The following is a 26209-nucleotide window of genomic DNA, read 5'->3' as shown; positions in this document are numbered from 1 at the left end:
CTCACTCCTCCCGCTCTGGCAGGGGTGGGCGGTCACTGCCCTTGTTTTACCAAAAACTTACTGGGGTTCAGGGCAAACAGAACTTGATGCACCACAGGCTACTGCCCACCCTTGAGGAAATGAAGCCATCAGGGCAGAGCCCCCAGTGTGGTTGCCCACCCCCTGTCCCAAGTTCTGCCGGCTCCCGGTGACTCTGGCCTGCCCCATCCTGTCCTCTAGGGTTGCTGAGGAACCCGCGTGCTTGTGGGTGGACAGGTCCCCCCTACTGCTCCAGGCAGCCCCCCAGATGGGAGCCTCTCGTGCAGCTTCTCTCCTGGGGCCCCTGCTCTGCCTTGTGGGGGTCTCATGGGAACCTGCTGGCCCTGATCATGACCCTCGAGGGCTCCTCCTCCTCTCAGGTTGAAATTCAAATGGAACTGCTATGACTGGCTACCTGGAGGCCCCTCTCTCCACCCAGGGGCTCAAGCCCGGTCCTACCTACCCTGTCAGGGTGTCGCCCCACAAGGACTCCCGCCAGGGCCCTATGCTGGAAGCCAGTTCCTGCCATGTGGACACAGGAGCCTTCTGCAGGACCCCTCACCCCCACCCCAAGTGAATGACCAAGAACAGCTTCTGCAGGTAAGGGGGCTCCTTCAACTTTTGGGGAGGGACTTCCCGCACAGGGGACCCAAATGCGCACAGGGTGACAAGTCCTCACGCTCAGGCAGACCACTGAGAACTTTAAATTGCTGTCATCTGCTTTATTGACAGGTAAATTGTTCAAAAATGTTCTCACGATTCAATAATTACAAAGACTCAGACTTACATTAAAAAAGTAAAAACCAGAACCCCCAGCAGGTGCCAGCCCCAGCAGAAGGCCCAGGGAGGTGGGCAGGCGGGCAGGTGCTGGGCGTGTGACACGCACAGGCAGGCCGTGGTGCCCACGTCACTCAGTGCCGACTCAAGGTAAGTGCACGTCTTAAACAGCGTCGCCAAGAACGTCGACCAGCGGGAGAGCGGGGAGAAGCCCGTCCTGGGCCAAAGACCAGCTGTGTCTGCTGGCCAGTTAACCATCAGCCTTTAATGGGACAGGCCACAAACCCGATCACTCAACACGTGAGCAAGGAAGGGTGAGAGTAAATACGCGGGCCGAGCCAATGTGCAGGAGTGTGTCGGGCGAGTCTACATGATGCATACGGGCACTAATCACAGGGCTCCATGCAGGGGCGGGGCGTCGGGGGCGCTGGCCTCCTCTCGCCCAGCAGGCCTCGGCCTGGATGCTGCTCGACGCTCCCCGGTTTTGCGGTGAGGCAGAAGCTGTGGAAGTGAGCTGACTTCACAGTAGTAGATACAGGTGACGCTTGACGGTTGTGACCGGGAATGGACTAACACACACAAGGGACCCAGGGCAGGTGTCGCTCACCAGGGGCCTGTGTCCATGGCTACGAGGTCGGCGGAAGGTCGTCTGCAGCTGACTGTGATGGCTAAATGAATAAAAAGGCCACCAACTAACCTCCACTTTCCTGTCTTCACAATTCTAGTGACACTGGGAATGACACACAACTTCCTACTATTCTCCTAAGGTCCTAGGAAACAGTTTCAGGAAATAGGGAACAGGCTCGTCACTGAGGCTGCGTTCCGAGCTGCTTCCTCAGCAGGGCTGCGCTGGGCCCACTGGGTGTCTGCGGGGCCCCGTGGGCCTTCTCAGCTTGTTCTGGGCTGGGTGCTGGTCCTTCATGTGCAAACGGAACAGTGTTTTCTCACAGCTGTGCAGATGAGTGGATCCGGTCTACCGCCACAGCCCATGCGGCATGTAACTGATCATTACTATAATAAAGATTTTTATCTCCATATCTACAAATTGAGTCTATGTTTCCTCGGACAACACTGGAGAGTCAGCTCAGTCTTGGCACTGACAGTGGAGACCACCCCCAGCTCCCAGGCCCCATGGTGGTGAGGCGGCAGGCTGGAGGTTTCAGGCGTCGGAGGCCGGCTGCTCCAGGCCTTCCAGGGGGAGCTGGCTCCTGTGCGGGGAGTTGGGGCTTGGGGGGCCACTGGGGTTGGAGCTGTTCGATGGAGTCGAGTGTTTGGTCGAATCCGAGTCGGGCTGTTAACACAAAGGAGGGGGTCGGCATAAGAACCAATCACCCTGGGCCTGTGGAGGCTGTGTGCCGCCCAGCCAGATGTGGCCATTTGTGGTGCCAAGATGTGGCAGCTGCTGTCCCCTTGTTAGGACAACACACCCTCTTTACCAGCGTGTCACACGGTCCTTAAGGTTGCTGGTAAGAGATCACAACCCCACAAGTAATTCAGTAATTACAGAGGAATGAGCAACTCCACAGTGAAGAAACCAGACGGTCTGAAGTCAGACAAGGCATACTTTCATGATAAACTTTCTCAACACGATAAAGAATGTCCATGAAAAACCCACAGCTCACTTCATACTAAATGGTGCAAGTCAAAAACTTCCCCCCCAAGGTGAGGAACAAGCAAGGATGCCTGCATTCACCACTGCCGTTCAACATTGTACTAGAAGTTCTCGCCAGAGCAATTAGGCAGGAAAAAGAAGAAGGCATCCAAGCTGGAAAGGAAGAAGTTAAACATCTCTGTTCACAGATGAATCTACATACAGAAAATCCCAAAGAACTCACAACTCTCCCACCCAACCCAAACCAATTCAGCAAAGCTGCAGGGTACAAGATCAACACACAAAAAATCAGTTGTGTTTCTACACACCCGCAATGAACAATGTGAAAAGGAAATTAAGAAAACCATTATATTCAAAATAGCATCCAAAGCAGTAACACCTAACTACGAATAAACTTAAACAGGTGAAAGATTTCTACACTGAAACTGTTGGCTACAAAATATTCCCCAAAATTAAAAGATGACCTAAATAAATGGAACAACATTCCACATTCATGGACAGGAAGACTGAACATCATTAAGATGGCAATACTCCCCCATAGTGATCCACAGATTCAGGGAAATCCCTGCTGAAATTCCAATGGCGCGCTCTCCTTTTTTCCAGAAATGGAAAAGCCAGTCCTCAAATTCATACGGAATTGCAAGGGGCCCAGAGTAGTCAATACTAAGGAAAAGATGGGAGGAATCACACTTTCCAAACTTCTTCAAAACATAATACAACAGTAATGCACTGTGGTGTGTATTAGCACAGAGAACAGTGGAATAGAACTGAGAGTCTAGAAATAAATCTATCCAGCCACGGCAAACTGGTTTTTGACCAGGGTGCCAAGACCATTCAATGAGGGAAAGAAAAGTCTCTACAACAAATAGTGCTGGATATTCACATATGAAAGGATGAAGCTGGACCCCCCTACCTCCAACATACAGAAAATTAATTCAAAATAGATCAATGACCTAAATAGAAAAGCTCAAACCATAAAACTCTTAGAAGAAAACACTATTAAATCTTCAAGACTTTGGATTCAGCAATGAATTCTTAGGACCTCAAAAGCACAACCAACAAAACAAAACAAAAAATTGGGTATCACCAAAATTAGAAGTATCAAAGGACATTATCAAGAATGTGAAAACACAACCCACAGAACGGAAGAAAGTATTTCAAAATCATATAAGGGTCTAGTATCCAGATTACATAAAGAATTCTTCAACCCCACAGTGAAAAGCCAACTCAATTTTTAAAAATGGGCAAAAGACTTGAACAGACCTTCCTCCAAAGGTATAGAAGTAGCCAGCAAGTACACAAAAAAGATGCTTACATCACTACTCATTAGGGAAATGCAAATTAAAACCACAATGAGGTAAAGTAACTTCACACCCACTAGGATGGCTTTTAAAAAACAAAACAAAACCAGGAAAGTAGCGACAAGGATGTGGAGAAATCTTAACTTTCATACGCTGCTGGTGGGAGTGTGAAATGGCATACAGTTTCTGTGGAAAACAATTTGATGGTTCCTCAAAAAGCTAAACATTTTCCACTGCTACGTAGGCACTTGCACGAATCCGTGTACACACACATTCATACTGCAGTATTTTTTTAAAATTTTTAATGTTTATTTTTGAAAGAGAGCATGAGTGGGGGAGGGGCAGAGAAAGGGAGATAGAATCCGAAGCAGGCTCCAGGCTCCGAGCTGTCAGCACAGAGCCCGACACAGGGCTTGAACTCACGGACCCTGAGATCATGACCTGAGCGGAAGTCAGACGCTCAACCGACTGAGCCACCCAGGCGCCCCTATTCTTTACAGCCAAAAGGTGAACGCAGCCCACATGTCCATCAGTGGACCAAGGAGTACATGAAACACGGTACAGCTGTACGATGGAGTATTTGGCAACAAAAAGGAACAACCCGCTGACACCTGCTACAACGAATCTCGAAGACCTCTTGCTCCATGAAATAAGCCAGACATGAAAGGCCATGTAGTACACGATTCTGTTCATACGAAATGTCCACAACAGGTGACTCCACAGAGACAGAACAAAGATTCGTGGCTGCCACAGGCTGGGGGAAGGGTGGGACGGGGAGAGGCTGCTTAGTCGGGGGTCGGGGGGAAGGGGTTGGGGCGATGGAAATGTTTTGACCCTTGATTTAGCTCGTGGTTGCATGACTCTGGACATGCCTTACACAACCACCGAGTCGTTCACTTTCAAATGGCTGCTTCGTGTCACGTGAACGTCACTCGCGATAATGTCAAAGAAGAACACAGTGCAGGACAAACGGGCTCCGTGCCTCAGGATGGGACACGTCGAGGACACCATGTCCTCGGTGTGGTATTCCAGCCTGGGACATACAACTGGAATCTCAGGAAACAAGGGACGCACCCGAACTGAGGAGCGCTCCAGAAAGTAAGGGGCGTGTTCTCCGCAAAATGTTACGGCAAAGACGGAAGCTGTGCTCCGGGGTGGGGGGTAGCTGAAGATCTGAGGCAGCTGAATGTCTCGTGTGACCGGAGACAGGGTCCGTACCAGGAAACCGTGCTTGCGGACACTGTGGCCCAGGCAGACCACGGCCGGCACTGTGGTTACACAAGAGAAGCACTCCCGGTCCTCGGGGGGGGGGGGGGGGGGGCGTGGTCTGTCCCACCTCTGGATACAGTTCAGGTAGTGGCGGGCATGCGTGCTTACACGCACTTATTTGCTGGTCCCCGGGAGATCTGGGTGGCAGGGAGAGAATTATGGGGACTTTCCACTGTTACCCAACTCAAAACGTCAGAGAAGCCTTGACTCAGGGACATTCTGCAACAGGACTGTAGTGATAACAAATCAATGCCATGAAAGACAAAAAAAAAAAAAAAAAGGCCAGACCCAGATTACAGACAGGACTACGTATGCAACGTGTAATCCTTCACTGGGGCCTGGGTCTCAGCAAGCTGTAGGGGCCGTCACTGCGCCGGGAGGGTGCAGAGGGGCGATTTGAGCCCTGCGACCGGGGAGGGAGGAGGTGCTGCGAGCCCGGGAGCCACGTGCAGAACTGGACCAGGGCTGTCGTGATGTTCCAACTTACTTTCTGCTGGTTCGGCCCCAAAACGTCAAACAGGGAAAAGCGGACTATGTAAAGGTCTACTATTCTTGCAACGTTTCTGGAGGTTTGAAATTTCTCAACATAGACAGTTTAGGGGAAAAAAGGAAAATAAGAGAAAAAAAACAAGACCTACCTCCAGAGCCATTAATCGTGGGCAATTTCAAGGAAGTTCTATGAAACCTTCCGGGAAAGAAATTCCATATATTATGGCCACTGACGGTTACGGGCTTCCTCAGTGTTGAGGCCAGTACAGCTCTGAAACAAAGCTGGCCAAGCACACACACACAACGTGAGAGCCACAGGTCAACTTTACCGATAGGCATAGTCAACCAAACGATCAGACTGAATCTGTTAGCGTACAAAATAAGAACACCACATCGTGACCAAGGAGGATTTAGCCTCAGAACACAAGGACGTCTGTTCTGACGTCAACAGGCTAGGGAGAGAACCACGAAGGTGGTCACTTTGGAAAACTTTGATAGAAGCATCTTGATTAATATCCATCATCCCTTCCTTATTGACAAAACAAACTCTTCCGAAGCTAGGAGGAGAAAACCACTTCTTTAGCCAAGTGAAAGATGCCCCCCACAAAGGACGGGTGGGGGCGGGGGAGGGTGAAGTCTTAGTGAGACGCGGGCAGGGGCACAGAGCCAGTGGTGTAGGAATCCAAACCTAGGAGCTCAGGAGCCCCGGCCAGGGCACGGAGAGAGGCAGCGCCCACCTCTTCGTTCCCACCATCTGCCCTGCCCAGGGCCAGAGAGCCAAAATTCCAAGGCCATCGACCAAACACAAATGCCAATGAGAATAGAGCAAGGTGACTGGACACTGAACATTCCAAAGACGCCAGGAGTAACCACCAACTCCGTAATGGAAGATTACAGTCCATTCACGATGGCAACCAAACCTTCAAATTCTTTAAAAAAAAAAATTTTTTTAATGTTTATTTATTTTTGAGACAGAGAGAGACAGAGCATGAACGGGGCAGGGGCAGAGAGAGAGGGAGACACAGAATCGGAAGCAGGCTCCAGGCTCTGAGCCATCAACCCAGAGCCCGGCGCGGGGCTCGAACTCACGGACCGCGAGATCGTGACTTGAGCTGAAGTCGGATGCTTAACCGACTGAGCCACCCAGGCGCCCCCATACCTTCAAATTCTTAAGAGTAAACTTACCACAAACATGCATGGCCTGTAAGAGGGGAACCATTAACTGGAGAGATGCTCAACGTTCCCACACAGGAAAGGTCAAGATGGAGGGCATCCCCCAGATTAATCTATGAATTCACAACGTAATCCCAATGAAAAGCTCAACGCAAGTTTTACTTTTTCACTGTGGAGGCAACAGGCTGGTTTTAAAACTTCTTTGGAGTGGGGCACCCGGCTGGCTCAGTCGGAAGAGCGTGCGACTCTTGATCCCGGAGTCGTGGGTTCAAGCCTCGCGGTGGGTGCAGAGATTATGTAAGTAAATAAATTAAAAGAATATATTTGGAGAAAAAACAGCTAAGAAATTGTTCTAATGGGGGAACAAAGAGATTTGCTCTGCCCAGTCTCCTGTTACAGGCGGTGCTGACAGAGGAAGAGAATCCAGTGGGTGCACTGGGGGACGGCCTGTCCATTAATAGAAACGTGTAAACAAAGGAATTTGACTGTAATAAAGACATTTCGAGTTGGAGGGAAATCGGTGGCACGGGGCCAGCATGCCATCCACTTTCGAAAGAAATAAACTCAGGCCCTTGCCTACACATGCACGCAGCCATCGCACACACTCCCTCTCTCAGACGTCGTCGTGACGGCACGACAGCAGAGACCCCCTGCCAGACTCCTGCAGGCACCACGAGAGAACGTTTATCGTAGGTGAGGCAGACTGGACTGCACGAGAATTCATCTGTGTTAAGACAGAACACCCTTAGAATCGAGGCACAATCGAAGGATTAGTGATACCGGCCAGAGTACTTGCAACAGGGAATACGGACGATGAGTGAAGAGCTTCTGGAAATCAGGACGAGGGGTGAAGGTGTGCAGGCGAGCCCCGGAAGAAGAAATGGCCAACGCACGTGTGGAAAGCCGTGACCTCAGTCAGTGAGAATGAGAAACGTGTGAACGGAGACCTGCTGTCTTTGCCTGATCGGTGTGGCAGCCAGTGTGAGCACGCCCAGCCCCAGGGCCGTGTTTTCGGACAGCAACAGGGCAGGCTGTCCGGCTCCTGGCCTCCTACGGACAAACTACTGAGGGCAGAGAGACCGGCGAGAGCCCCACGGCCCTCACTGCCATCTCCCACGGGAGCACCCTGGTGTGCACGCTCTGATCCCGAGCGGCCATCAGAGGGGCAGGACAGAGAGAAGACCGACGTGGAAGACACAGAAGGCCACCTGTGCAGCTACCAGTATGCTACGTCCCAGTAAGACGACACAGAGAGGTCTAGAAGGAAGAAGTTGGCTGGACTTCTTACGGGGAGGCGTTCGTCTCTCGGTCACACGGCAGGGAGGCGCCGACTCGTCAGTGCCCAGGAGCCCACTGCCCCGCCACCCCGTGCCCGGGGCAGCCACCAGTGCCTGGCTCCCGAGGCCTTGGTCTGACGGAGGAACGTGCCGCTCAGGCCACTACCCGGAGAGGGGAGCCTCCATCTTTCTCCCGACGGGCTCAGGGTCCCGGAGCCGGTGCCGTCCTGCCCCCCCTCCTCAGCGCAGCCCCTGAGAAGTCGTCGGTGGGGAGCCCCCGAGGAGGTGACGAGCGCTCAGGCCGGCCTGTCACCAGGCTGCTCCTCCTCCTGCGCTCCCGCCCCGCTTCCCGAGCCCGCTGGGCCCCTGTGGCTGGGCCGGGTGGGGCGAAGCCTCCGTCACCACTGATTTGCCTCCATGTGCGGAGATGCAGACACTCGGGGGGCGTCCCTGTAACGAGGCGAGTCTTACCTCTTTGTCAAAGTCCTGGTCGGGGTCGGACATACTCCTAAGGGGCACAGCCACTCCGGGCTCCGACCCACCTACGGAACGAGGACAGCCGTCATCTGGACTGAAAGCCTGGAGCTCCCCCACGCAGCCCACCCCCCCCCCTTGGGCACCTCTGGTACCTGATGAGGGCCACGAGATGTAGGGCTTGTTCCTCGGGGGAGGCTGCCGGGACAGGCCGGGGGGAGCAGGGCCAGGCCTTTCCTCCTGGGAGGGGGGCACGGCGCTCTGGGTGGAGAGAACAGCAGTGAGCACGCTCAGGGCACCCTCGCCAGGGTGCAGGCAGACTGCTGGGGGGGGGGGGGGGGACCGCGGCCCAGCAGGTACGCCAGCCACAGAGCGTACAGACGCCGCCGGGATCCCGGGGACCCCGTGAGCAAAACGGACGGTGGCGCCGGGCCAATGCCGAGCTAAGAACTGGGAATAGCTATTTTAGGCTGAGCCCAACCCTGTTTTGTGGTTTTAAATGAAAAACTATGCTACCTGCTCCTATCGAGACGTTCTTGAGAAATCATTTTTGACAGCTAGTTTCTCTCGAAACGCTAGCAGCCCGAACCCGTGACAGACACCAAACGCGTGTAAACGCGCCAGCGTTCACACACACGCACGCAGCCCCTGGGGCGGCTGCAGGGCCAGCTGAGGGTGGGAACAGACCCACGTGCCAGGTGCCCCGGGTCTGCTGGGCACCAGGGCCGGGGCCGGTGACACAGGCAGGCGCGGATGTGGCTCCCTCGCCCCGTCCTGCGAGCTCACCAGAGGCAAGTCCATGAGCACCTGCATCCCGTCGCCCGGGCCCATGTGGGCCACGTGGTTGAAGTTGGTCGGGTTGGAGATCATTTTGGACCTCAATTCTGGGTCTCTGAGCATCTCTCTGGGGAAAGAAAGTGTTTCTGGGGCTCAAAGACGTCGAAGTCCTCCTGGCTCCCCTCCTCCCGCCTCGGCGAGGCCGGGCCACGACTCAGCTCTTACCGCCGCTGCTGCAGCCGCTCCTCCTCCGGCACCTTGAACACAAACCGCCTCTTGCTCCTGGTCCGCAGCATCTGCTTCTTGCTGCCGTCGGACGTGTCGGGCACGTTGAGGACCGTTCCTGCGGGAACACACAACGCCGCCGCCGGTCACGCGTGGCCCTCGTGCTGCTGACACGCGGGGCCACTCCTTCCCTCCGCGCGACACCTGCCGCGGGCGTCTTACCCGAGTTCTCGCTCTTGAAGTAGATCAAGCGGGGGGGCTCGCAGCTGAGCAGATTGAGGGTGCCCTCAGAGTTGAGCGGCCTTATCTGCGTCGGAAAGCAGAGAGGGGCGGTAGCAGGGGGCGCCGCACGGGAGGACGCCGGCCCCGCCCCGCCCCGCCCCGCGGCCTTACCCTGCGCAGGCCGATGGTCTGCACCCACTCCATGGTGCGCACGTCGAACACGTCCACGCCGTACTCGCTGTACACCGTGACGTGGGAGGGGCTGCAACCTAGCGCAGACGAGCGGGGCGGCGTGAGCGGGCGTGGGCGCCCGCGCCCTCCGCCGCCCCCGCGGCCCCCCACGGGCAGCGGCCGGGCCCCGACCCCCGCGACCTTCGGGGAGCGCCCAGGAGGCCCCGCCGCCCTCAGCGGCGGGCTCACGGCCGGTTGGGCTTAGGAGCGTTCCCGGTCCCGCTCTAGAACCGTCCTTCCCTTCGGACTCGCGCGAACTCAACCGGATGTTTCAACGCTCTACCGTCACGTGTGTAACCGCACAGCTTTTTACCACAGCACGGAGGCTGGAGGGGATTTGCTCACAAAGCTGGCTTTCGTACTTCGCTTTCTATACGGTTATTGCAAACACCGGGACTTGAGGCCCAACGCGGCTGCTATTTAGGGGGGGGGGGGCGGAGCGCTCTTTTCTGAGGCAAGTTCTGTTAAGAGACACCGGGGAGTCCGGTTTCCGAGTAAGCGTGTAAGGTCTCCAAACAGAACTGCTTCGCTCCGGGGCGACAGTCCCGCGCCGCCACGCACCCGGCTGGCCCACCGGTCCTTCCGGGGAGGTCTGCACACGCCTGGCCGTGAGGACCCGCCTGCCGTGAACCCTGGAGGGGGGCTCTTTCCCTAAGGGACAGGGACGCCCCGGGGATCGTCCTGGTGACGGCAAGCCCGCCTAGGGCACCGAACATCACACGCCGCTAAGCGTCGGCCCAGCTGGCATTCGAAGCTGAGGGGACATTCCCCACATTTAGAACTGTCGCGGAGACAGAGGGAGCCGCGGCCGGGCTGCCAGGGACAGCGGGGCAGGCGGGAGGTACCCCGTCGTCACTCTGCCTCCCCCGAGTCCCCAGTGCCACCCCGCAGAAATGCAGGGCTCGGTCTCTGTTCCCGGTCCCTCTGCCTTCCGGGGTGGAGGTGAACTCCCTCGTGTCACGCGACACTTGCCGAAGCTGAATTTTTAAAAGAGCTCTGCGTGTTGGCTGCCAATTCCCAACGGGCTACGTGGTCGGCCCTTCTCTTTCCAATGCAAAAAGGAAACCACGAAACAGGGTTTGGGAAGCAGCAAGACACCGGGACTCGCCGCCAGACCGTCTCAGAGGGGACAGGTCAGCAAACTTTGAGGTAACTCTCAGAGGACCACTCTCCACCCGCAGGCGTCTGGGGCAGCTCCTCTCACAGGGGAATATGTGGGGCTTCATTTGCAAGGAGCCAGGAAGAGACCTGTGTGTGTGACCTCTAGTGATAGAATGAAGTGTCCAATCTCAAGAAAAATTTAAATTAAAAAGCCAACACCAGGGGCGCCTGGGTGGCTCAGGTGGTTGAGCGTCCGACTCTTCATTTCGGCTCAGGTCACGATCCCACGGTTCGTGGGTCTGAGCCCTGAGTCGACAGCACAGAGCTTGCTTGGGATTCTCTCTGCCCCTTCCATGCTCGCACTCCCTTTCACTCTCAAGATAAATCAACAAACTTTAAAAGAAGAAAGTCAACAGGAGGGGCATGGGCCTCGGAGACCGATCGGCCTCCATCTGAGCCCGGTTCTGCTCTGCACCCTATGCAAGCTACCTCTCCTCTGTGGCCCTCAGTGTCCTCCTTGGCAAGATGGGACAGACTGTGCCCTCCCTACGTGACAAGAGACAGGTGAGAACACACAAGAATGCTCAGCTCAGGGCCCGGAACACAGAGGCAAGAGAGTTAATAGCTCTCCAGCCTGCACGTTATATACTTAGTTTTGGTCAACTCTACAACTGATTTGGTGTCTATAATGTGCACGTGGGACAAAAAGGCCACAAAGGTGGAGTAAGACCTGGAAAGGGGCACCAGGTGTCCATGCCAGTCACACAGCCAGGACTCCAAACTCATCACGCTCAGTGACCTTTCTACAATAAACTGTTCAAAAACTTAGGATTCTAGGGGCGCCTGGTTGAGTGTCCGACTTTGGCTCAGGTCATAATCTCACAGTTTGTGAGTTCGAGCCCCACGTTGGGCTCTGTGCTGACAGCTCAGAGCCTGGAGCCTGCTTCGGATTCTGTGTCTCCCTCTCTGCCTCTCCCCTGCCTGCAGTCTGCCTCTCTCTCTCTCTCTCTCTCATTCTCAAAAATAAACAAACACCAACCTTAGGATTCTGAAGGAAAAGACTGATTGGCAGGGATCCTACGTGGCTCTGGGGCCATTCCTATGCAGTCTCCCACGAGGAGGACGGGAGGCGGCAAGGAAGGGACCGGAGAAGTGTCATGGCAACAGGCCTTGCCTCCTTCCCTGCTGGCCCTGGGCTACCGGCACCTGCCTGCCTGTCTGCTGCACTGGCGCCCTTGGCTGGGGGCTAAGCAAGTCAGGAATCAGCCGGCGAGGCGGGAGAGCCAAAGCCTAGCACATCGATTGCCCCAAGGGCCTGACATCCTGGTTCCAGCACCCTTGGGTACACTGCCAGTTTGGCACGGCCATCAACCAGCCACCAAAAAAGGCTGTCCTTTTAGATAAGACCTGTGACCCCACCCCACCAGCCCAAAATCCACGTGCACCCTGTGTCTAGTCTAATTACTCCCTGCTCTCTGTGCGACCCGCTGCTTGGACGACCCGGGTGACCAGGATACACGGAACAGGTGGGATCTGAGGCTGAGAGTCCAGCCTGAGCAATCAGATAGCGGCGGGGCGGGGTGTGGCCCTGTGGAACCCACTCCAGGTCCTTGTTCACCAGGCTCAGGCCTCAATGACTCGTGTCCAGGGACTGCGTTCCACAGAAAGCCACTGCAACTGAGCAAACACAGGAATGCAGCTCCTAGCACTTCCGGAAAACGTCCCTCCGGGAGCTTTACCGGACACTGGAGCTCAACTTTTTCTGGCTGCCAGAAACCTGTAACTTGTTTTTATGACCGCGTGAGCTTATAAACCATCCCTGTTGGGGTTCTCTGGCTGCGGGGCTCCCACAAGGCCCCGGCGCTCGGGGACAGAAAGGTGCCGTGGGCTGGAGGCCGGCTCGAGAGGCAAGCCCGCCTGCAGCCCGCCCGCCGGCCGGTCTGAGACGCGGTGTCAGGACCACACCTTCTCCCGAAGAAACCCACGGAGCCCGCCGCTCCAGCGCCTGACTGCTCAGCTAAGGGAACCGAGAGACAGACCAAAGCGAAACAGGACACGTGCTCACTGTCGATGTGAAAAGCGGCAACAGAGATATGGCAACAGAAAACATATACATACTACAGGCAACAGGCGCCGCAGGCCACATGAGCTCCTGCATGCGTGACCTCCGGCCTTGCGGGTCCACGTACAGTCCCATGTGGCTGAAGCAAAGCAGGTACTCCTCGCTTTTGAGCTCCACAGCACAAAGGGCATCAAAAGACTGCTGTGAGAGGAACGTGAGCGAGGGGTCACTGGGATTTACCAGGGTTAGAGCCTGCCCGTCCCCCTGGGGGCTCAGCACACAGAACCCAGAAGGGTAGCCCACACAGAGCTTGTCTTTGATCGCGGCCATCCACTGCACGGGGCCGGGGGCCACCAGCTCATTGAACTTCCTGTGGAAAGGCCTAGTTCTCTGGACCTCATAGCAGAGGACCAGCCGCTTCACGGCCGCGAACAGGCAGGTGGAAGAGCTCTTCTTCAAGGTTGCAGTCGCTATGAGCTGGCAGCCTTTTGTTTCCGGAAGCTTGATGTCGACATTGCTCTCCGCCCCATCAAAGGCAGACCACGGACAGAGATGGACGTGGTGGTTGCGGCCGCAGAGGAGGACGGCGATTTTCTCTTTGGGAGCGAGCTCGATCTGGTACACTTTCTTGTAGTCGGCAACGCGGACGATCACTGCGGGGATGCAACGTCGGGTCTCAGAGCCGCTCGAGGGCATCCGCTCGAGGGTGCCAGGAACCTCCCCACCGCTCCCTTCCCCGCAGTCGGCGTGAAGGGACGGACGGCCCCATCGTGCTCTAGAACGTGCCTCCACCCCCACCAACCTCACTGCCCTGCAGACGCCAGGGCAGCGCCCTCCTTGAGCGGCCCCCGGGGGCCACCCTTCTAAGACTCCTGCCCTGCCCTGCCCGCCCCAGCACCAGGGCCCCAGCCTGGAAGTGGCGCTGGACGTCCTTCCAGCTCATCCCTGAGGCCAAGAACCCTCGGGTTGCATTTAGGGAACAAAGACTTGTCTCCAACCTCACTGGACCCTCAAGCTCTGCAAGCAGCTGCCAACCCCACCGGGCCCATAACATCGGGGGTATTGGATGTAGGACCTGCACTAAGGGCTCTCTAAGCAGAGCCCTGGATCTGGACCCTGAGGGACCAACGGGCCCCGGCAGGCCGGCAGCAGGTGACGTGTGTTCGCTCCGGGCTCAGCAGGAAGGGAACGCTGCCCACCCGGGAGCAGCCCCTCATTTCTAGGGGTGGTGCCCAGAGCCTGGCCCAGGGCCCAGGCCAGTGCTGGTCTCCTTGTATCTCTGTCCCCGGACACAGGGCAGTGAGGAGGGGGAGACAGGAGATGTTCTGCATTCTCCTGCCGGGCAGAACGAAATGTCAAAAATCTGAAGCGACAGAAGGGAAGTTCCTGTCAGGTCTCAGCACACGGAGGAATTCAGGAAACGTTCTTCCTTCTAGGAAGCTCCCCCACCCCCAGCTGCCTATGCAGTCCTCTCCTACACGAGCTCGGTGAGGGCCGTGAGCAGCTCACCCCCGGCCCCTGGGGCTGCTCTCTGCCCCGCACTGCACTCTGCGCTCGGAGGCACCGGTGAACGTTCCACGGCTACTAACATCTGTCTTATTTGTCGCAAACTGCTTTTCTCAGCTGTCCGCCCTTCCCTTCCTTTGCACGCTTCCCACATCACCAAATGCGTCCCAGCCCTTGCGGGTTCCTGCCATGCATCCCGCTCCCGTCTGCGCGAACCCAGGACGGACAGGAGCCCCTGTGCACTCACCATCACGGGTCACCTCTATGACATAGAGCCCTTCTTCCAGGCCGACCACGATCCTGTCCCCATCTGTCAAGGCAGGAGAGGTAAAAACACAAAGTCAGCGCTACGGGCGCGCCATTGGCTTCTCAGAGCAGGTGCGGGACTACATTCGAACGGACGACGCGGCCGTCGCCTTCGTGTGGTGGCGCGCTCAGGTCCGGCCCCGTGGCACCCCCCAGATGCGCTGCCGTCCGTGCTGGGAGAGCGCGGCCCCACGCGGCCCCCGGCACGCACCCACGACGGCGGCGCTCAGGACGGCCTTGATGAGAGGCAGTGTGCTGTCGTAGGCCTCCTGCGGGACGTGCACGATCTGGTTCCTCAAGCGGTTCTTGTGGAGGATCGACTGCAGTCCTTCTAGAATCCCAACCCACTTCCTCTTTTCGTTCTCATTTTCTGTCAGAATGAGCAGTGAGCTGGTCTTAGAAGGTGTCCCTAAGAGAGAGGCTGTCACCTTCATGACAGACAAAGAGAAGAGCCATAAGACAACCAAACCACACAGCAAACAGACGCCCCCAGCCTGGCCCGGCCACCACCTCGCACCGGAGGTGGGCAACAGGAGGGCGTGCTTCCCAGCACCGTGACTCGGGCGCCCGCGGAGGGTGTGAGGGGCTCTGCTGCCGGACACGGGCAGGGGCACAGCGATAAACAGGCACCCCGCGTCCCTTCCTTGTCAGGTTCTAGTTAACTCCACTCTTGCCAAAACCGTCATGTAGTTGTCCCATTTAAAAACTGATTTGTCGGGGCGGCTGGGGGGCTCAGTCCGTCGAATGTCAGGCTGCGGCTTAGGTCATGATCTCGCAGTTTTTGTTTTACAAGTCCTAGCCCCGCGACGGGCTTGTGCTGCCAGCTCAGGAGGGCCTGGAGCCTCGTCTGGATTCTCTGTCTGTCTCCCTCTCTCTCTGCCCTGCCCCTACTCACTCACGGTTTCTTTTTTCCTCAAAAATAAATAAAAACATCGAAAAAAACAGAAACTGATTTCTTGAATGCCCTTGTTATAATTAAAAGCAGATTCTCAGAATGTGTACAGGAAAACCAGAATCTCCAACAAAAGTGCTTTGCCCAAACATGCCTCCCTGTGAGAATCCCCTGGGCAGCTGAAGCTCCTACAGAAGGATCACCTTGTAAGCAACGGTGGCAGCTTTCTGTGTTGTACGTAAGAGGCAGTTTCTGAGTTGAAAGGAGACTTAAGGAAAGAGGCTTCCTGGATTCCATTTGGTGGTCAGCCAAACTTCTACCGTATTTATAAAATATCCCCAATGTGGGTACCTGGGGGGCTCAGTCGGTTAAGCGTCTGACTCTTGGTTTTGGCTCAGGTCCCGATTTAACAGTTTTGTGAGTTTGAGCCCCGCATCAGGCTCCGTGCTGACAGTGTGGAGCCTGCTTGGGATTCTCTGTCTCCCTCTCTCTGCCCCTCCCCCACTCACACGGTCTCTCTTTCAAAATAAGTAACTTAAAAAAAAAAAATCTTTGGGCCGCCTGGGTGGCGCAGTCGGTTAAGCGTCCGACTTCAGCCAGGTCACGATCTCGCAGTCTGTGAGTTCGAGCCCCGCATCGGGCTCTGGGCTGATGGCTCAGAGCCTGGAGCCTGTTTCCGATTCTGTGTCTCCCTCTCTCTCTGCCCCTCCCCCGTTCATGCTCTGTCTCTCTCTGTCCCAAAAATAAATAAACGTTGAAAAAAAAAAAATTAAAAAAAAAAAAAATCTTCAAAAAAATCCCCAGTGGAGGGGTTGGGGGGATTCTTTCCCCATCCCACAATCTCTCAGAAGCTTCCTAATGGCGCACCATCTAACGTAAACTCAGTGGGGGTGGGGGGGGAGGGGCCTCTCCATCTCAGCCAACAACAGTGCTGAGAAACGTCTACTGGCTTCTTCCTGTTTCGCTCCAGGTAGTGGCCACTGAGTCCCAGGAAGGAAAGCTGCGGCGGCACACTGCACCCGTGAAGGGCGACGTGGCGGCTCCCAGCGTCAGGCACGTCATGACCGGAGTCACAGACATACACAGCGGCTGAGGTGCAGGACGGAAGGCAGTGCCAGAGAGGTGGGGGAGACGGGGCCTAGGAAGGAGGGACCCCAACACGAGGGAAGGAATCAGGGGGGCAGGAGGTAGAGGAAGAGGAGGTCCACCCTGGACCAGCTAGCCCCTTGCTATGGCACATCAAAATGCTCCGAAAAAGAACTGTTATTTTAACCACGGGAGTTCTTTCTTACGATTAGTAAAATATCTCTAAGAAACAGAAAAAAAGCATACCCTGAATATACACGGGACATCTCGGCGAGAAGCATGTATGACATCTGAGGCCAGGACCGAGCTCACCGAGAACTCCTCATCCCTGGTAAGAAACAGAACACTTGGAATATCAGAAAGAAACGTGCACACGGGCCGGTCCTCTGCCCTACTTATGGGAAAGGATACAGAATGTGAGGCGAGCCCCTTGCCTCCACCTGGGTAAGAAAGCACGCTGACAAAGCCAACAGATGACTCAAGGACCCTGCACGCGTTTCAGTGGTTAGGGACGTGAGAGAACAGAAGCTCCTTCCCTGGGTCACACCGTTCTCATCTGTGTCAGACGCCTCCAGTCACAGACACGTCACCGAACTGGCCCCTACTTGGCTATAATCAGGTGGCCGCTTGGTGATGGCCCCTAAGGAAGGGGGTGCAATGTGCCAAAGTGACTGCGGGAGGCCCGTGTCCGATACCCTCCGAGTCCTGGGCTCCACATCTAACACCAAGTCCCCGTGCCGCCTGCCAGCCAGCGGCCTCTTCGTCAAGAAGGCTGGGGCCCATCCGAGCCCAGTGACGGATGTGCAGTGGGGACCGCCACGGAGGTGACCCCGCTACGCTTCTGTCCCTGAAGCCGTCGTCAGGGCGCCTGCCGCAGCCCGCTGTCCCCAAGAACAGCTGGGGACAGAGGTGCCGGGCCCTAGCCCAGGGTGGGTGCCAACGGGCAGAGGGGACTCCGGGCCCTGGGCTGAGCGCGTCCCTTGTGCTGACTCCGCCCCGCCAGCCTCCCAGGTCTGATGCCAGGAGGGCCCGTGATGAGATGAGGTGTAGGAGAGGGTGTTGTGCGGCAAAGCCCAGGGCTCTAGATCACTGTCACAAAGGGTACTCTCGGGTTCTGACACCTTAGGCTGCACAGTGTGTCTCTGGGGTATGTTCTCCCTGCTCCTGGGACGTGTCATTTTCTTATGTTTTACAAACGCCTACCTGGCAAACCGTAGTGTGCAAAAATACCCAGGCTGCTACAGCACGCGCTCTACGTGCATACAATGTGCACGGATGCGAAGGTGTGACGGGGTTAAAGATCACCAAGCAGCACAGTAAGTCGGAACTCACACGATAGGACAGACCACACAGAACACGCACCTGAGGTCCAGGACCTGGCTGGCGACAACGCCAGGCTGGGTGGATTTTCCTTCGGGCAGGTCGTAGAGGAAGAGCTTGCAGTCACAGACCACCGCGTAAGCCCGCTGCCACCCCTTCTTCACCCCGGTAGGCTTTGGGACCTACAGGGAACAGTGGCCACATTCCAGTCCACGCAGCGGAGGCCGCGGCCCCGGGAGACGTCCCGCCCGTGGTTTCCTTCCAGCTGCCGAACGGCTGGCCCGCTCCTCCGGGGACAGCCCCCTCGTGCCCTTCCCAGGCTGGTGCCAGGGCCGGGTCCGGGCCCGGGCAGACTCAGGCACTACTGGGGAGGGATCCACACGTGATCCAAGGTGATGCACGGGCCAAAGCGGACGAGTCAGCAGACAGGCGTGTTCACAGCACACACAGCTGCGAGGCTGCGGCCGGAGGCTGTCCAGACACAGTGGTTTTCAGGCGGCACTTGGCCACGGAGCCCTGTCTTTAAATGCACGGCCCAGAAGGCGGGGACAAGGGGCTCTGGCAGACGGAGATGTTTCTGTGGGGTCCTCGGAACCCGGGCCCCAGTGCCTTAGCGCCCAGGAGGGGAGGCCTCCCAGGAGCAGCGCGAAGGTCACTTCACAAAGCAACCAAGGACAGCCCTCGGGAGCAGTGGGGTGCGGCTCTCGTGTCATGGCGCCCGAGGCCAGGAGAGCTGAGGCGGCGGAACCCGGGTCTCCGCGCGTCCTACCTTGACGTAGCCCTTGTAGGCCGTCCCTATGCCTCTCTGCACGTCCACGCCGAGCGGCCGCTTGGACTGCTCAGGAGGGATGGGGCACACCTGGGGAGCGCTGTCTCTGCAGGCCACGTGGCAAGCGAAGGAGCACACTGGAAAAGTGCAGGGGTGGGGGGGGGGCACGGCCGTCAGGCCCCGCCTCCTCCGGGGCAGGACAAGGCTCAGTAATCACCTCCCCGAGTCGCAGGAAGGGTCCAGACACCCAGTGCAGCCAGCACATTCTGGAACACAGGCCCCACAGAGCCCCGGGACTCTGGCACCAAGCAGCTCTCCGGCAAGCTGGCGGGGCCCTCGCGGGGAGGCGAGGGCTGGCGTTGGGGGCGCGGCCGCAGAGCCACACTGCTCTCCCGGGAAGCCGCGCCTCGCTGCCACAGGCGTGTGACAGGGCAGTGGCTTCAAGGACACACAGGTGTCCTGGCAGCCGATCAAAAGGCCTGCCAGTAACAAAGGGAAAGGCTGCTGCTACCAGGTAGAACACAAAGCTGTTTTGCAGAGCACCCCCCGCCCAGCTGCTGTCGCTTGTGTGACTTCGGCAGGCGGCTCATCTGTGAGACGGGTGATCAAATGCCCTGAACCGGTCTTGCTGCCCAATGCGAGTGCAGCGCCCGGCCCCGGGCGGGAGCGCAGCAGGGGAGACACAAAATACCGGCTTATCCTCAGACGCCATGATAACGGAGAAGCTTAAAGTCCTGTTTACTCTCTGCTCTTCCTGATTTTCCAGGACCCTGCATGTTTCGTATTATGGCAAACAATACTCGGCTCTCCCAGTGCAGCGAGGACCCCTCCTGAGTGTTCACAAAGCTACAGAGAGAGGACCCGCCCTCGACTGGCTCACAAATAGGCTTCCCTTCAGCTGCACCTGACCTTGGAGTAATTCCCTCCCGGGACAGCCCCCCCCCCCCCCGCCCCCCTCCCCGCCCCCGGCCTCAAGGCGCAGGGCCCACACTCACCCTCGCAGGCGTAGCCCTGGCGGACCAGCCCCACCATCAGGGAGGTGCAGTGGCTGCACTGCGTGGGGCTGGAGAAGGACTTGATGCTGAACTGGTGAGCTTTTGGCTGGAGGAAGAATATCGAGAAGGTGAGACCCAGGCTCTGAGCAGAGACCATCTGTTTATGGTCAAGTTTATAAACTCGGCCATGGCCTTGAAAGGTCGAAAAGGTGCAGTTTCACTTTGAGATGTACGTGCTAACCAGAGAGGAGTGCTTAACACCCATCTACAGAGCTGGAGCCTGAAAATAAGTCAACGCGTTTCCTTCGGTGAGCTTTGGTCTTGCTACCAAAACACCACGGGGGGATGGGTAGGGCCGCTGTGGTACCACGGCTGCCACCGACTCTGGAGCAAGCTCCGTGCCTCCTGGAGGCCCCTGGGGGGGGGGGGGGACCGCCCCCACAGCTGCCCTTGCACATGAGACCGAAAAGACAAGCAAAGAATGGACAGCAGCCCTGTTCTGGAGAGCAAAGGCCTGGACAGACCCCCGTCCCGTTGGGAGGACAGACACGAGGACACAATCACGGGAGGCTGAGGAGAGGAACAAGCCGCAGACACGAAGGACGGTGAGTCTACACAGCTCCGACACAGCAAAACGAAAGGACTGTTACTTGGGGACGCAAATACTATAAAACCATTTGTAAGAAGCAAGGGAGCAGTGAACACGAGATGCAGACAGCAGTCCACCTGACCCGACTGTGCAAGAAGCTAAGTCCAAAGCCCAACAAAATCAAGGTCTTGTCCCTAGCTGGCACGGCTGCCTATGGTTGAGGCCACGTCTGCATGAAAAGGAAAACAAAACGCATCTAAATGTGTGAAGCCAAACGCTAAGCCTGGAAACACAACTGGAGCTCTGGGGTCAGTGCCGGACCTTCTGTGCTGGCGCCTGGCTCTCCAGATGTGCTTCTGGAAAAGACAGGTGAGAAAACTGCACATCTGGTGCAGCCCCCCTACTCTGGGGACACACCTTCCCACGAGCCACAGGGTTCTCTACTGCCGGAAGTGCAGACAGGTAAGCAGCAGTAAGTTTGCAGAAGGAACACAGTAGATACATAACACAGAGTGGTCACCATCGGAGAAGGGAACGTGATCCAGAAAATGAAGGAAAACGAGAGGAGTTCTGAAATTTCCCAATTAGAATGTGACGACTTGTCATTGATTTAATTAAGGAAACACAGGGTCCAGACACTTCCTGGGCCACACACTGTTCACAGCAAACCATTAACAGGACACAAGGGTCTCACCGTGTCTACAAAACCAATGAGCCTATCTTATTCATACAGTTACCTTCTAAAATAGAGAAGGTGCCACGGGTAAAAGCAAGGGCCCTACCTTTGGTCCAGCCAGAGCGAGGGGCTGCGTGGTGGGCAGCGGCACGGTGGGCGGCCTCTGTGGGGCCCGAGCCATGTCCTGGGGACAAGCAGGCACAGGTGAGCATCCTCTTAGCTCAGTACTGCTCTAACATGTCAGACCCTGCTTGGGATTCATTTCTCCCTAGAACCGATTAATAATGAACTGCATTTTTAATTTACTACATTGTTGAGACATCTGTCTGCGCTCATGCAGCCGATGCACGGGCAGTCCCTCGGAGATACAAGTCAGGCCCAGCAGCTGGCGATGGGATCTGGCTACAAGGTGTGAGGCAGGACCAGGGGGGCCACCTTGGCACGAGGGCAGCCTCTGTTCACCGAGGGCAGCATGTGGCACACGGGCATGGGGGTGGTGGGTCCCGAGGTTCTCGCAGGGTAGTATATGGTATGACACTGCTTACTTCTTGCTGCTCTGTGCTTGCAGCCACAGACACCGACGGGGACACCTCTGGCTTCGGGGCTTGTGTTTCCTGCTCCCCAGTGGAGCTGCTCTGTGAAAATAAAGGCAAAGAAACAGTGGGAAGGAGAGAACTGCAGAAGTCACACTCCGATTCCGTGGTCTGTGTTTAGAGAGTGTTCCACCGGGGACCCAAGGTCCCGGCCCCGGCTCTGGCTCCCATCTGACCCCACCTCACTCACAGCCAGCCTGTCTTCCCTGAGGACCACTGCCCATGGCATTCTAAGACCAGAGTGATGACTGTGGGGTCTGTCAAGTCACAGCTGTTACCGAAGGCCAGAAGCTCCAAGCCTCCCCCTCCAACCAAAGCCCTTGGTCACATTCTCCCCACGGCCCTGTGTAAGGGGCAGAAACTGGAAACCACGAAGCCACTGTTGTCGTTCAGAAATGATTTCATCCGTACCTGGTATCGTTGAGATAAAGGAGTCAAATGTTTTTGACCTCATTTCAGGGATCAAGAAGAAATTCTGAGATCAATCGGGGTCTGTGGGCCTATGGCCAGGAGCAAGAATTTCCCTGAAAGCCTTATGACACGGGGAAGCAATGTTCTGTTCTAAGCACTCAAGATTCCCAAATTAATTTCAGTTTGAAATTGAAGCTAAAGCTTTGAATCTAATTTGAAGCTATTCTAAAACCACTTAAAAATGACCTCATTTGGGGGCCCCTGGGTGGCTCAGTCGGTGAAGCACCCAACTTCAGCTCAGGTAATGATCTCATGGTTCGTGAATTCAAGCCCTGCATCAGGCTCTGTGCTGACAGCTGTCTCTCTCTCTCAAAAATAAACAAACATTTAAAAAAAATTTTTTTTAAATGACCTCATTTGGAGTGTTATTATTTCCTGATGAAAGGCTATTGCTATTTAAACAGACACACATAAACCATGCGTGTGTGCAGTGAGCGGGAGCGAGCGCTGGGACACAGAAGTAGCTGGGCTAGGTTCCTACAGGGGCAGTTTGCAGCTGTTACCCTGTGTTCCACACTGAAATCCCAATCAAGCAAATCAGAGAAACACTTTCCAAAAGTTGTAATTAACAAGGTTCCTGGAGAAGGAGCCAAATTCAGCTGGGAAGGTAGCACAGCACATAAACACCGCAGTTTGTGAATTTGTTCATTTCACAAGGGAAATGCTATACCAATTAGCTAATTATCAAAGCTACGACAGTAAGCAAATTTCTCCCATAAATACGGTATGTTACACGCGTTAGCGTTCCATCTCTCCATGAACGAGGAGCAAGAGAATATTAAGAAGCCTGACTGGTTTCACTTGGTTGGTCCAAGGATGGGAATTAAGGGCAAAGAGTCGTCCATGACTGAGGGGCTGCTAGGGACACAGGGAGGGCGTGGGGGCCAGCCTCAGCAGCGACTGCTGCTTCCCAAGAGGCTAGCAAGAAGATGTGGGGGAGGCAGCGTCGCTGATGGTGACAGAAGCGAGGAACAGAACCGTCACTCCCCAACCAACGAAAACTTGCATAAAAATACAGTGATTCCATCACTGTGGCCAATCATTCTAATAGTTAACAACATGTTTAATAGGGAGAAAGCAGGGTAGAAGCTTCTAAAAGACGATTCTCAGGTCTGGAAACACCTCCTGACAAACCCAGACTCTGACCAAGGATTTGCTACTTAAACCACAGAGGTAAGGAGGGACCGAGACCAAACACGAAGACGGCAGGAGTGCTGACTCCCCGGACACGGTACCAAGATTACGGCCTCCATCTAGCTCCGTGACAAAACCTCCCGACTGGCTGTCTACAGTGGCGCCGAGTTCGGGCTGAAACCACCTGCCCCAGGGATCGCTACTCTTGCTCTAATTCTGTGTCTAACGCCGCTCTCCTGGCCGCCTCCATCCCGTTAACAACGGCAGCCCTCGGGTTGCCGCGATGGGTCTAGCGCTCCAGCAGTGAGAGAGGCACGAGACTTACGAAGCAGGACGTTTCTGAAAGAACCGCCGTGTGAGGACCAGGTAAACCTATCTGCCTCTTAAAACTCAGGCCTTCAGGGAAGAGACGAGCATCACCAACGTGACAAGAAACCATTCTGACAGGTGAACATGAGCAGGTGTGAGCCAGAGCAGCAGGACCCACGCAAGCCTACTTGATTCTGTAAGAACCGCTGCCAGGCACGGGCTGCTGGCCTTCGCCAACCCGTGGGCGCAAGGCTGCTGGCGGACGGACATCCGGCAGCCTTCCCGACGGCTCGACGCTTACGAAGGGGCGGGGCGGGGCCTGGCAGACGCCACGTCCACCTGACGCCGAAAGCATCACGAAGCCTACACACTCGGGACGTCCACATCCTGTGCGGCATCCCTGCCACAATGTCCAACCCACGTCAAATCAGCCATCAGACAAATCCGGAGCGTAGGACACTCAGTGAGACGACTGGTACAGATACCACAAAAATACCAATGTTATAAAGGGTGGGGGTGGGGGTCGGGGTGGGGGAGAAACTGGGACACTGTTCCAGATCAAAGACTAAATGCGACTTAGGAGCTCTGCTTGGACCCTGACAAGAGGAGGCAAACCAGCCGTAAAGGACACTCAGGGACAAGGGACATGTAAAACATGCACGCTCTACTACAGCATCAGTGCAAAGGTCTCGTGCAGGACAATGACATTATGGTTGTGTCAGGAGAACATCCTTCATCTTAGGAAACAAACACTGGTGCGTTAGGAGAAAATGGCAGGGAGAGATACCTATGTGTTTACTATAGTATTCTTTCAACTTGCCCGCAGGCTTAACGTTTTCTTAAAAAAAAAAAAAAGACGGAATCAATGAAAACGACGACGTGCCATCAGAAGTCCCATTAATGAGATTTGTTTTCGCTATTTTTACTTTCTGGCTTACTTCAAGGGTTGCTAGCAAGGGTCCACCCCTATCGTCTGGAGAGAAGCGGTAAAGGAGGCACTGGGTCCGCGGGCAGCGCAAGGAGAGATGGGACTCCCTCGGAATGGCTCCCTCGGGCCGCCCCGCCTACCCGGTGCGGGTGGCTGAGCAGGGGCGGGCCACGGCAACAATTCTCCCCAGCCACCCGTCCGCCCACCCCACGGGGGGCCACCGGAGACCAAACCCCAAACCGGAGGGCCATACAGAAGTCACTGCAGTGGTAATGAGGCTGGCTTAGTCTTCATTTGCGGCAGGGTGGGAATGTGTATTTAGAAACCCGCCTGAGGGGTGCCTGGGTGGCTTAGTAGGTTAAGTGAACGACTTTGGCTCAGGTCATGATCTCACGAGGGTTCGAGCCCCTGTGCTGACAGCTCAGAGTCTGGCGCCTGCTTCGGATTCTGTGTCTCCCTCTCTCTCTGCCCCTCCCCCACTCGCGCTCTGTCTCCGTCTCAAAAATAAACATTAAAAAAAATGTTTTTTTAATAAAAAAAATAAAAATAAAAACCCGTCTGAGATGCTCACCACACAGCCAGAAGCCAGTGCCGATTCTTCCCTGAAGATGCTGAGCACTTTCTTAGCTTCCACTTAAGTCTGGGGAAGCATCTCTGCGAGCATTTCCGGTACCTTAAATGTCTCTAACCTCACCCATTTGACACCCTGGGTCACTCCTAGGTCAGCACGACAGAGAAAACTGTCAGGTGTCAATTTACTAGTGTGTTTGTGGCCCCACCGGTGGTCAGAGCATGTCCTACCAACTCTAACTCATCACAAATTCATTTGTCACTTTTTAGAATAACTACTTACTCTAAATGTCAGATCGTGTCCAAGAGGTGCAGTGTTGAAATACTCAAAGATAGAATCCTGAAAATCTGGAAGTTTCAATCCTATAAAAAAGAAACAGACTAGTCAAGGCAAATTTAAAAGACCATCTGTGCTCCCATGGGGAGACTCAGCACCATCAAGATGTCAATTCTCCTTAACCTAACGGATAAATCTGATGTGATTCTAGTTAAGTTCATTTGGAGAGTGTCTCAGAAGTCCTTAAAAAAAGGGGTTGGGGGAGTAGATCTACCAGATACTAAATCAGATTTACTGAAACCTCTTTCATCACAATCCAGTGGTTCCTGCCAGTGAACAGTGAACAGGGCAGGAAATCCAGAAACAGACTCAAGTGCCCATGGTGACCTCATGTGGTAAGAGTCACATACAAAATCGGTAGGGAGAGGAACTTCTTAATAACTGGTATTAGACGACCAGCCACAGGAAAAAGATAAAACTAAAAACTAGATCCACAACTCAAAATGCACATCAGAGTAAATTTCAAATGGACCAGTAATCCACATTTAAAAAATGAAACCTGTATACAAGTATTAGAAAATATGAGTGAATTATTTGAGTACCTGGGGACTCAGAAATATTCCCCTGTAACTGAAAAAAGGGAAAAAAATGACAAATGTGATGCACAAAAAAAACAAACAAAAAAAAAAAAAAACCAAAAAACTTTATGCTTGGTAAAAAATATAAGCAAAATAAAAATGACAAAAGACAAACTGGGAAAATATTTGCAACTTTCATCAC

General features: G+C 55.3%; 1 protein-coding gene across 2 annotated transcripts in view; it reads right to left on the bottom strand.

Annotated features, from left to right (window-relative positions):
- Positions 1–725: 725 nt before the first annotated feature.
- The window catches only part of CDC42BPB (CDC42 binding protein kinase beta), a 103433-nt gene continuing 77949 nt past the window's right edge, over positions 726–26209 (bottom strand). Inside the window, exons 21-37 of one of the 2 annotated variants that reach the window (XM_086708750.1) lie at positions 25436–25515; positions 21693–21782; positions 21254–21331; positions 19883–19988; positions 18888–19024; positions 18161–18300; positions 17045–17126; positions 15032–15248; positions 14762–14824; positions 13065–13661; positions 9786–9883; positions 9615–9699; positions 9393–9510; positions 9177–9294; positions 8546–8651; positions 8388–8458; positions 726–2086 (exon numbers count right to left, since the gene is read on the bottom strand). In XM_086708750.1, coding sequence (XP_086564876.1) covers positions 1955–2086; positions 8388–8458; positions 8546–8651; positions 9177–9294; positions 9393–9510; positions 9615–9699; positions 9786–9883; positions 13065–13661; positions 14762–14824; positions 15032–15248; positions 17045–17126; positions 18161–18300; positions 18888–19024; positions 19883–19988; positions 21254–21331; positions 21693–21782; positions 25436–25515 — 2318 coding nt within the window. In that variant the 3' untranslated portion in view covers positions 726–1954. Of the gene's footprint in view, positions 2087–8387; positions 8459–8545; positions 8652–9176; positions 9295–9392; positions 9511–9614; positions 9700–9785; positions 9884–13064; positions 13662–14761; positions 14825–15031; positions 15249–17044; positions 17127–18160; positions 18301–18887; positions 19025–19882; positions 19989–21253; positions 21332–21692; positions 21783–25435; positions 25516–26209 lie in introns of those variants that run through there. The other variant, XR_015251993.1, reaches the window with a different exon arrangement.

This window comes from Puma concolor, chromosome B3 (genome assembly GCF_028749965.1).
Source record: "Puma concolor isolate L17-30 chromosome B3, mPumCon1.1.hap2, whole genome shotgun sequence".
In the NCBI taxonomy this organism is placed as follows: domain Eukaryota; kingdom Metazoa; phylum Chordata; class Mammalia; order Carnivora; family Felidae; genus Puma; species Puma concolor.
This window is presented reverse-complemented; position numbering and strand designations above follow the sequence as displayed.